At 45.1% G+C, this 12032-nt stretch overlaps 1 protein-coding gene across 3 annotated transcripts in view; it reads right to left on the minus strand.

Annotated features, from left to right (window-relative positions):
* Positions 1 to 12032, minus strand: part of RAB31 (RAB31, member RAS oncogene family) — a 101569-nt gene that overhangs the window by 32393 nt on the left and 57144 nt on the right. For 2 of the 3 annotated variants that reach the window (XM_005282655.5, XM_065582036.1), the window contains exon 3: positions 10477 to 10558. In XM_005282655.5, the coding sequence (XP_005282712.1) occupies positions 10477 to 10558 (82 nt within the window). Of the gene's footprint in view, positions 1 to 10476; positions 10559 to 10864; positions 11022 to 12032 lie in introns of all 3 variants that reach the window. The other variant, XM_065582037.1, reaches the window with a different exon arrangement.

The raw sequence follows: 12032 nt of genomic DNA on the forward strand, positions 1-12032 counted from the left end.
TGGCTTGTTAACAATTAACAATATGCAAAGTGTACAAAAGGTGAGAGCTGCTTTCTAGAGAAAGGACAGAAAAGGTCCTAGTCCAAAGCCCTAGGGGCAGCCTAGCTCAGGTTATGTCTTCACTGAAGAGTTAACTTGAGTTATCTACATTTGAGTTAGGCCATCTTGCGTGAGAGTGGTCATGAAATAGCACTAAAGCTAAACAAATTGGCTTAACATCACAGATTGTGTTAGCAGCTGACAAGTGCTCACTTGAGCTTTAGCCTGTACCCCCAGACAACTTGAGTTTAAAGGACCACAGTGCTCAAGTTAAGGGGTTTGCATGAGCATGGAATTCAAGTTAGGGGCAACACTTCAGTTATAACTTGAGTTAATTCTGCAATGAAGACAAGCCCTTAGATGATTATTATGTTTGAGTTACCAATAAAGCTAAAGTCCAGGAATGGGGCAAGTCTGAACTCTAACTCAAGGTCTGTGTATTCTGAGGATAAGTTATTAACTAGGGCCCAGATCTTTATTTAAACATTGATTTCAATGGGAGTTAGATTTATACTTTCCAGGCTCTGGCGGAGCAAGAACCCTGTCGCCAAAACCCTGTTGCTGTAAAGGAGTGCAAGAGACACTATCTGATTCTCTGTTCAGAAGAAAGCCAGAAGTGTCTCAGCAGGTGGGAAAGAAGTCAAATGAGCTAGTGAAAGTCTGTAGTTTAGTGCATAGTGCTGCATTATTAGGAAGGCAACTGAGTGAAAGCAAGGTTCTAGCTCAGGGGTCGGCAATGTTTGGCATGCGGCTCGCCAGGGTAAGCACCCTGGCGGGCCGGGCCAGTTTATTTACCTGCTGATGCGGCAGGTTCGGCCGATCGTGGCCCCGACTCGCCCCCATTGGTGAGGGATGTGCTGGCCGCGGCTTCCCGCCGCCCCCATTGGCCCAGGACGGCGAACCGAAATGTTGCCGACCCCTGTTCTAGCTTCTTATTCTCTATTCTTATTCTTCTAGCAGGCAAAAGGGAGGAGGACTGGAAAGGTACAGTTTCTCTCCAACACCCCCTACTGGATGTCTATGAGCAGGCAGTGAAATCAGGGAATAGAATTTTGCTAAGTGATGGGAGCATCCAGTAGCTAGAAGTTGAAGCTAGACAAATTCAAACTGGAAATAAGGTGTACATTTTTAATAGTGAGGTTAATTAACCCCTGGAACAATTTACCAGGGTCTTGGTGGATTCTCCGTCACTGGCAACTTTTAAATCAAGATTGGACATTTTTCTAAAAAGATCTGCTCTAGGAATTATTTGGGGGAAGTTCTTTGTCTTAAGTTATACAGGAGGTCAGACTAGATAATCACAATGGTCCCTTCTGGCCCTGGAATCTATGCACACAGTGTGAATAGCGACTTGTGGGTGGGGGAGAGAGTGGAGAAGAGGTCCCTGTGAGTGAAGGGGTGAGTAAAAGCTACATCCATTTGGATTGGTCTTTTTAGCCACTTATGAAGTTATTGCATATGGAATTATGAAAAATCCCTGAGCATGAATTCTAGCTGGGCTTAAACACCTGGATGCCCTTTTACTAAAAAACAGTAGCAAAAAAGTGTAGGCATGCATTTCCTTGTCTTGGAAACATAGCCTTCTGGCTGTCACAATATTCGTCAGGCTGGCAAAATGGAAAATTGGCAGCAGCCCAAGGCATACAGACAAAAGCATTGTAATTAGAAACTACTTATGGCATCACAGACTGAAATACACACTAATAAAAACATCCTTAGCTAACTTGTGATGAGATTGTTTGTAGGGGGGCAATCTTTGCTCATGCTAACAAAACTGTCATGAATTTTAGCCATGCAGTTCAGGGCAGCAATGTAAGTTTGATGAAAAGCACTAGAAAAAAAGACAAGATGGAGGGAAAGTGACACTCTGGAAAGTGGAATAAATGGGATGATTTGACAACATGTGATCACAAAGAAACTGGGACATCAGAGATTGATACTTAAGCAGGGAGAAGTAAAGGGATGTTTTTAAACGTGCTGCTGAGGTTTCAAATCCTCCTCACTAGAAAGGGAAGGATGGCTCAACAGCTCTCCTTTTTTCTGACAAAACAACCTACGCTCTCCTCAATAAGTGGTACTAGAAAGTCATGCAGCGCTGCCAGAAGTCTCTCTAGAGGCTCAGTGCATCCACTGTACAACAAACTGAGAATTCATTCCCACCCCCATCAAGGCAGGAAGTCTGCTTCTGAACCCCCATTTGCTAACATATCATCATCATACTGCAAAAAATGGTTGTGGGCTTTTATTAAAAAATTGTATATTAAAAATGCAAATTTAGGAATTGGAATTTTCCCCAAGAATTTTCCATCTATGGTTACTTATGCAGACTCCTTTTATTTTTTTTAATCCACTTAAGGAATTAGGGGCAGAGCTGTGTTGTCAGTACTCAGTCCAAGCTCTGTGGCAGGTTGTTATATGTTAGGCATGGAAATTTCTCATTTTGTTTGTTTTTCCATCTTTTTTCTAAGCTGCTTTGTCCTGACTACACCATTCTCTCCTCCTCCCTCCGCCCCTGAAGAAATGCAGAGATAAACCTTCTTTCCTCTAAGGCAGCTGCTTTGATTGGTCCGGGGTTCTGAAAAGGGAAACTACAGATGCTTTTCACACTTTGTGCTTCAAAGCTGCAGAAGTGGAATGTGAAGCAGTCACTCCGCACTCCTGTCAAATGAGGAGTTAACAGTAACTCAGGCTCCCACAGGCTCTGCAGGGCGGGGCTACGAAAGTAATTGCTTCAGGAACAGGAAGAGAGATGTCTGGGCAAAGGCTGCAAGTACAGCTTGTTAAAATTTTCCAACAGAAAATGCCCTTTTGTCCAATTCAAAACTTGCCACAGGAATGTGTTTATTCTGATGAAATTTTTGTTTTGAAAAAAAAATGAGATATTTTGATAAGGTTGGATCTTATTGGAATGGAGCATTTTGATTTTTCATTGAAATGACTGTTTTAAAAATGTTTTATATTGTAATTTATATTCTAAAATATACATTTGTAAAAATTGAAATTGTAATGAAACATTTCAACTTTGAAAGGAAATGCTTCAATTGACCCAAAATGAAATTTTTCAAAAAATTTGTTTTGTGGGAAAGTTTGAAATTTGGCAATTTGTTCTGATTTGGAACTAACAGAAATTTTGAAGTTGCAGAATTTCCTGCTAAAAGGAAATTCTGGTTCCCACATAGCTGTAGCTGTGAGTCTGAGTTAAAACACCCTGTGTTTCAGGGAAATAGCTTTTGTTACGTGTTGACTTTTTCAGTGATCTAGTTTTCTGTGACCAAGCTCTGGCTGGCCAGCCTGTGGGGTGACTGTGCTGAACTGCTTCTCCTGCTTACAGGCCAGTTTTTCATACACACTACGGCCAAAGTTTCCAAAAGTTTGAGCAGATACAAACAGTCATTTGGATGCCCATCTAGTGCCTCAGGTGGGTGCTGGGTACCCAACAAATGTTCAAGTTGGTTTTTACCATATCCAAGTTTCCTGAGTTTCTAGTGCTCAGTAGGATTTCCTAAAGCAAGGATCGGCAACCTTTGGCACGCGGCTCGCCAGGATAAGCATCCTGGCGGGCCGGGCCGGTTTAACTGCCGCGTCCGCAGATTCGGCCGATCACAGCTCCCGCTGGCCGCCATTCACCACTCCAGGCCAATGGGGGCAGCGGGAAGTGGCGGCCAGCACATCCCTCGGCCCGCACCGCTTTCTGCTGCCCCCATTGGCCTGGGATGGTGAACCGCAGCCAGTGGCAGCCACGATCAGCCGAACCTGCAGATGCGGCAGGTAAAGAAACCAGTCCGGCCCGCCAGCGTGCTTACCCTGGCGAGCCACGTGCCAAAGGTTGCTGATCCCTGTCCTAAAGCATCCATACAAGCATCCTGGCTTGGAAATTACTACTAGGTGCTAATGTTATTACACATGACGAAATTGCATCTGCTAATAAGGTCTGGACACCTAGTGGTGAACAGTCCAAATGCAGGCTAGTTTTAGACAGCATGATGGGAAGAAGATGGGAGAGGATGAGGAGGCAAGAGGACAGGGTAACCACATAGCAAGTGTGAAAAATCGGGACAGGGGCAATTGGTGCCTATATACAACAAAGCACTGAATAACGGGACTGTCCCTATAAAATTGGGACATCTGGTCATTTTACAAGAGGAAGCCCAAACATTGATTCAAATGTCACTGGAGGATCAAAGGCAGAGAAGGAAAGAAGTTGGAGAAGTACAGAAGAAGGACAGAAGGACAGAAACAGGGAACTGCCCCTGAAGATGTTATGGAGAAACAGGCCTGCTGTTTGCTCCTTTAAGATGTGCTACATTTTCTGTAAACTCTAAGGAAGCAAATTAATCTATGTTATGTTCATATTTTTAGTTTAGGCTTTTCAGTGGCCTGATATAGCCAGAACTAGTGCTCAGACAACTTGGGCACAGCCAAATGCCAGCTCTAATTAGCCCTACAGACTTGAGCCCCTGGCGGAGTGCCTGCATGACTATTTGAGTCTGCCCAAGTTTTGAAATTTTTTTGACTTGAAGCTCTCTGTACCAGTTTCTCCATCTGTTAAATAGAGATATTACTTATGCCTTATTGTAAAGAACAGTGAGATGGATGGATGAGGAACAACTAAGTATGGTTGTTATTATTAGCTCCTGTCAGAACTATTGTCTGTTGGTCTTAACTGTCACTTTAGCTGAACCCCCCAGCAGGGCTTTGTTCTGCAGTCATACGCATTTCTGACTGCAGGCACTGGAGGGGTGGGGGAGAAGGAACTCAATTCTTCTGTCTGTTAGAGGGACTGGGGGTGTCCTCCCCCTCCAGGCCAGTATTTGCTCTGCTAGGGGGAGAAGAGTTAAGTGCAGCTGCTTCTATTCCTGCCTTGCCCTGAAATCTTCAGGGGGATCCATAAGTGCTGGAACTAGGGGTGCTGTCGCACCTCCTGGCTTGAAGTGGTTTCCATCATATACAGGGTTTACAACTTGGTTCAATGGCTCTCAGCACCCCCACTATACAAATTGTTCCAGCACCCCTGCAGGATGTTGGGACAGTCCATCTTCTTGTACTCTTTCCCCTATTTATATCCGCATGGGAAAAGGCATGGTGGCTTTGGAGGTTGCATGGAGTGGAGTGGAAGGCAGGGTGAATAGACCTCTGATTAGAGTCAGATAGAGTGAACCAAGTGCTGATCATTCTGCTTTCTTTGAAACCAGGGTGAGGGAGAAAGCAGCAGAAGAGCTTTCCGTATCAGGGCGTAGACGTGGCAGCAGTTTGGGCAGCTGTGGAACTGCAGAAGGCACCAGGCCCTGATTATAATGTACGCACACACATTTGTTCCCACATTTGGACTTACATTTAGAAGAATTAAGCCAAAACAAAACACTGTTGAGAAAAATATGTAAGTAATTTTGTTGCAGAGAACAGGAAGTGAGATTGAACACAGATGCAGTTAGATGCACCGTGATAGGAAAAGTGCATGCTAGATGCCTTATGATGCAATTTTTAAAAAAAAAAAGCAAGATACCTGCGTGGAGGAGTTTACCATCTAGTTTCAGACATGCTACAACATAGGGGACAATAAAGAAGATGGGGGAGAAAGCTCAGGAGTGACACCTGCAAAATTATGCAGTTACTCATTTAGGACAGGCATACATCATGATGGAACAATGGATTGTGTTGTTTGGGGGTTTATCAGCTGTGACAGAGTCAGACTTGACAGCTCTAAAAGAGTAGCTAAAGGCAGGCATATTAATGTTAGAATAGTTAAAGCCCTTTTCCCTATGAACTGAAAGAGGTTACCTCAAGTTAATCATGGACACCTGAATCCAATTAAGGCAGCCTCTGACCTTTGAAAACCTCTTCCAGTGAGAGAGAGGAGAAGCAAGCTGCAAAAGGGTTGTGTGCCGTAAGGGGAAAAGGCTTCTCCTAGGTAAAGAGCTGTTTTCTCTATAAAGGAAATCTTGTGTTTATTTCTGTTTGGGGAGGGGGCCTTATTTCCCAGCGTAACTGGGCCCAGAGTGGGCAACTGATTATCAGTAAGGCTGCAAGTTTGTCATGGAGGTCACAGAAGACACGGATTCCGTGACTTTCCGTTACCTCAGTGACTTTTGCAGCAGCCGGTGAGCCTGGCTCAGGAGCAGCTCAGGCAGCCCCTGTGCTAGGCGCATTGGCTGCTGCTGGGGCAGTCTCGGGCCCCCCCAGCAGAGTCTGGGTGTGGGAGAGGGCACGGGGTTGAGGCACGGGACAGAGTGAGGCAGGGTCTGGGTGGCGCTTACCTGGGAAGCTCCAGGGAAGTGGCGACATCTCCCTCGCTCAGCTGCTAGGCAGAGGCATGGCCAGGCAGCTCTGTGTGCTGCCTCCGCCCAGAGCACTGCCCTCACAATTCCCACTGGTTGGGAGGCAGCCAATGGGAGCTGTGGGGGCGGTGCAGGCAGAGGCAGCGTGCAGGGCTGTCTGGCCACGCCTCCACCTAGCAGCTGAGCAAGGAGGATGTTGCCACTTCCGGGGAGCCCCCAGATAAACACTGCCCAGAGCCTGCCTCACTCCGTCCCGTGCCCCAACCCCCTGCCCCCTCCCACATCCAAACTCTGCTGCTGGGGGGGGGAAGGCGCGGAGCCAGATAGGGAGCCTGCCAGCCCCGCCACCCACACCCTCCCACCAGCACCAGCAGGGGTCCTGGGCCATGCACCGCTGTCCGTGGCCGTCCTCCCCACCCCCAGCACCCAGGCCACCCTCCCCCAGCACCCGTGGGGCCCCCAGGCAGCCTCCCCCACAAGTTTTATTCACTAGTATTTTTGGTAAAAGTCATGGACAGGCCACGGGCCATGAATTTTTGTTTACTGCCGTGACTTGTCCGTAACTTTTACTAAAAATACCCATGACTGAAATGTAGCCTTAGTTATCAGCATTGGAGGCACTACTCCAGGAGAGTTAGGAAACATATTTTTTGTTGTTTAAAGAAACTGATAGGGCCAACCCTAGGGCCTACCCTGTAAATATCGTAAATAAACCAACATTAAGAATCAAACCTCTGAAGCAGGTGTGATTTACTACAGGCCCCTTCTCCGCCCCCAACGCCGGGGGGAGAGACATTGAGTTTTGACCTGATGAAAAATGTGTTGCCACACGTGGCATCAGAGGTGTGATTTGGCACAGCAGACTATCCCAGAATCCATTCCGGAGAATGGATGACACGATGAGGGTGGTGGTGCAGGGCACTGCAGCACAACAGGATGCTACCAGAGTCCAGGTGGCTGCACAGCAGGAGTCTGTACAAATATAGCAAGAGACAAACTAACTGCTGATAAACTAGGCAACATGGGACCAAGCCATCCAACAGGAAGTAGTGTGAGACAGCCAATGCCCTGACTGCTACAGGAGGTGGCCATGATGGAACTCGATCCTTAAAGGCTAGCAGCTACCTACAAAAGATGACAAGTGACCTCAAGGCATATCTCCTCATGTTTGGAAGAACAGCCCTGTGACATTCCTGGCCTCACTCCTTTACTGTGTGGAGAGGACCAGAAGCCCTATTATGAGATGGTAATGGAAATATCCAGGGAGATTCTGATAGATCAAGAGATTCCATTTGTATCAAAGTTGATGAAGGAGCTGTGTGTGATGCATTGAATACTGGCCCTGTGCACTTCAGTTTACTATCTGGACTGATGGCCTGGTCAAATGCTTCAGCAGAACACTGAAGAGCATGATATAGAAAGTAGCAAGTCAAGATGGGAAAAACTGGGATACCTTGCTACTCTACCCAATGTTTGCTATAAGGGAAGTACCCCGTAGGGTGACCAGATACAAAGTGTGAAATATCAGGACCGGGGGAGGGGGGTGATAGGTTACCTAAATAAGACAATACACCCCTAATATCAGGACATCTGGTCACCCTAGTTATATGGTCACTATCCCTGTGGCATATTGGACATTGCCAAGGAGGATTGGGAGGAACAGCCTAATCAAGGAACCAATGTCACTGAACATGTCATGCAGATGCAAGACAGAATATCCCAAGTCATCCCAGTAGTGCAGGAACATATGGAAAAAGACACAGAAGGCCCAACAAGCCATTATAATTGACAAGCAAGGGCTTAGAAATTCCAGACTTCTGATCAGGTAAAGGTGTTGGCGCCCACGATGGAAAGCAAGCAATTGGCCATATGGCAGGAGCCATACAAAGTAATAGAGGCCAAAGCAGGAGCAAACCATCAACCTATTCAAGCCCTGGCAACACACAGAAACGTATATGGTCACCCTAGAGACACTACTGCGGGAAAATAAGCCACGGGAATGAGTCAAAATATCTCCAGAGTTACCCCTGTACAGCTTCTAGAAGTTGTCAAGATAATTGAATGAAACCAAGATTTGTTTTCAGAGAAGCCAGCCAGAACCACAGAAGCACATCACAAATCCAGGAGTGAATGTGAAGCTTAAACCATACGGGATCCCTGAGGATAAAAGGGAGGAAATCAGTACAGAAATTAAGAAGATGTTGGAGCAGAGAGCCAAAGTTTTCCATAATTAGTGGTCCAGCCCAATCATTCTGGTTGGCAGATGGTACCAAGAGGTTCTACAATGATTTCTGAAAATTAAATGAGTTGTCCCAGTTTGTTTCCTACCCCATACCTCAGACAGATGAGCTCATAGAACAGTTGGGAAAAGCAAGATTCTTGTCTACCCTCAACCTGTCCAAAGCCTATTGGCAAATCCCTCAAGCAGAGGGAGGGGACTGCTTTTTCTACACCAGAAGGCTTAGACCAGTACAGGTTCCTCCATTTTGGATTGCATGGGGCACCAGAAACCTTCCAACACCTCATTGATAAGCTATTACGCCCATGTGCCAGGTATGCAGCCACTTACTTGCACAATGTGATCATACACAGCCAAGACTGGGGGATAGATCTGGAAAAGGCTGAAGCAGTGCTGGATACCCTGAGAAAAATGGATCTCATAGCTAACCCATCCAAATGTGCAGTAGGGCTAGCTAAAGCCAAATACCTTGGGTACATCACAGGGAGAAGCATAGTGAAACCCCAGATGAACAAGTTAAAGGTGATAAAAAGTTGGCCTCATCCTGCTGCACAAAACCCTTCTTCAGCTTGCTTCCCATACCTCTTATGTGTCATTCTGAAGTGCAAAGGGGGCATTCAGTGAAGCCAGCTTAACGGATTACCTGGATTTTGGCCCAGTATAGGGGAATTCTCAGGAGACAGACCTGGCATACACAATACCCCCTTTTCACAACCCCCTCGGTAGTAGTTGTGTCAAGTATGACCAGACACTCAACGGCATTTTTCTGTTTGTGTTTGTTTGTACATAATGTGAAAACTTTGGAATGCTGCATCCCATCAAATTCCAAAACTTCAAGGGAAGTTCTAAACATCAATAGGCAGAATTCTACTAATTTTGGTGAAAACTAGAAAACAGGAAGGAGAAAATGTGGGACAGGTGGAGCCCTGGCATCTGGTTAGCAGAACGAACACAGCTTCACCCACCATTGTCATAGTCTATAAATCAAAGAACTGGTTGATGACAGCCATTCATGCCATCCAGCATAACAACACCCCTCATCTCAGCTCTGATAAAGGCCCCAATACAGTTTTAAAATGCTGACACCCTGAATGATTTATCTCCCAGGCAGAAAGAAAAGAAACAATAGTGGCGGGAAATGGGGGTTGGGGGCACAGAATGGGAGGGAAGAATGGGAGTTGTTGGCATACATATGTGCTGGAACTAGGGATGCTGCCACACCCCTTGGCTTGAAGTGGTTTCCATCATATGCAGGGTTTACAGTTTGATTCAATGTATCTCAGCATCCCCACTATACAAATTGTTCCAGCACCCCTGCTGGCATGTGGGGAAGAATAAATGGGGAGCACACACACAACTCCTGCCATGTGGCAGAGGGGGAATGAGGGAAAACACACAAAGCCCCTGCCTTGGGGGAAATGGATAATGCAGGGGCATGCAAGAAAGGGGGAAATGGAGGCCATACAGAGCTCCGGGCATGTGGTAGATGGGAGAATGGTGGGGATGAAGGGAGGCGTTGCAGGGAGTCCCTCAAATAGAGGGGGATAGGAGGGTGGCACACAGGGAGTTGTGGCTGTGGTGTGTTCAACTGTGCTCAAACTATGTGACCCTCTAGAATAGGAGATCAGAATCAGCCCATAAATCAATATACAGACAGAAGCAGAGTTCCACAGGGCTTTGTAGAAGAGGGCAGAGAATTGAAACTTGATCCAGTGGTCTCTGCTTTTAGGCAAGTCATTTAACCTGCTTGTCTCTGTTTTCCCATCTGTGAAATGGGAATAGTAATACTTAGTTACTGAGACATACTTCATAAGGTAATGTGAGAATTCATTAAACATGTTTGTTAAAGACCTGTGAAGATGAAAAGTGGCATATAAGTATTAAATATTATTTTAACAGAACATATCACACAGTGATACTCACCCGCTCCTGACCAGCTGTATCCCAGATCAGAAATTTATGAAGCTCATTCCCACAAGGAACAGTTTTAGTCATAAAGGATGCACTGAAATGAGAAGTACCAACTGTTTGTTATTCAGATCTAAACCCACTGTGAGGTTAACAAATGAAATTCACCAGACCAATATTCCAAATATATCAACTCTAGACTTTGGGCAGGTTTGTTTGGTTAGGCCAGGCCACTTAGGGTGGGGAAAAAGTCATTTTCTGGTACAGCGTCCATTCAATAGTATCCCCTGGATTTATTTATGTTTATGCAAATTAGGATTTCTCTTTTCCTCTGGTGAGGTTTAGAGGGATCCTTCTGGTTAGGCTCAAGAGCACCGGCACCAAACGTGCCTGGGGCCCATACCTCCTTTCTTCTCTGTGCACATGCCTGTCCATTGGGCAGCTGGCACTTCAGGTTCTTTTTGTTGTTGTTGCTGATCCTGGTGAACATCCTCTTGCAAGGAGTGGGTTAAGTGTACATGTTATCACCCCACCAAGCAGTGAATGAGTGATTTCATATGCTAGTGTAGAAGACAGGAAAAGTAAGTGACTAGCAACAAAACAACGGAACAAACTATACACAAAGTGTTGCCAAAAGTACAATGTAAACAAACCAAAAGCCCCCACATCCCCTCCAATCTTGGGCATAACAATGTTAGTTGTTACTTCTAACAATAATAGGTAGAATTTTTTCAGAGGGAAATATGATTTTTCAAAATTGTATCCCTTTAAAAAAGAATGCTAGACATTTATAGGTTTGCTCTGTACAACAGTGTTTGAGCTGAAGGAGGCCTGAAAGAGATTGCCCAGTCTCTGGTAGAATTGTGTTTCTTTCTAGACACTGCAGAACCATTCCTGCAAAGATAACTTTTATCCCTGACATATAAAGAGGCATCTGATAGGATATGTTTTGCATTAGAAATACACCGGATTACATCACATGGCATGTGTTTTTGAAACATTTTCTAGGATACACCAGAGGTTCCCTGGATAGCCATCTGTAAATTGCTCAATTCAAACAGTGTTCCATTGGATACAAAAAGATTAAGTAACACAGGAAGAACAGTATTTTCTTTGGTTATTTTGTGGGTGTATGTTTCCAACTATCATTTTTTTATTATGCAACACTTTATAGCTTTGAAAACAGGAAGTTCAGAACACCAGCAGCTACAGGAGGTCACTAGAATTGTGGATTTAGAACATTAGTTCATCTGGCAAAAAAAAAAAAAAACTTACCTACGTAGTAGTCCTACTTAGAAAACATAAGGCAACAAAACATATTAGCAATATTTAACTCAGTACACTAATGTGACAAAGTTTTTTTTTTCCAAATATACAATCTTTTCCCCCTAAACATGACAATTATGAAAAGTTTCTATTTTCTTCTCATATGGGTAGAATATCTTTACTTTGATAAAGAATTGACAGTGCTTTAGAACTAAAGGACCACTAGGTTCCCATTAATTTCATCACTATGAGCAAATGTCTTCCTAATCAATACCGCCAGTGATGATGTTCTTCCTTGCCCCCTC

The sequence above is a fragment of the Chrysemys picta genome, chromosome 2 (genome assembly GCF_011386835.1).
Source record: "Chrysemys picta bellii isolate R12L10 chromosome 2, ASM1138683v2, whole genome shotgun sequence".
In the NCBI taxonomy this organism is placed as follows: domain Eukaryota; kingdom Metazoa; phylum Chordata; order Testudines; family Emydidae; genus Chrysemys; species Chrysemys picta.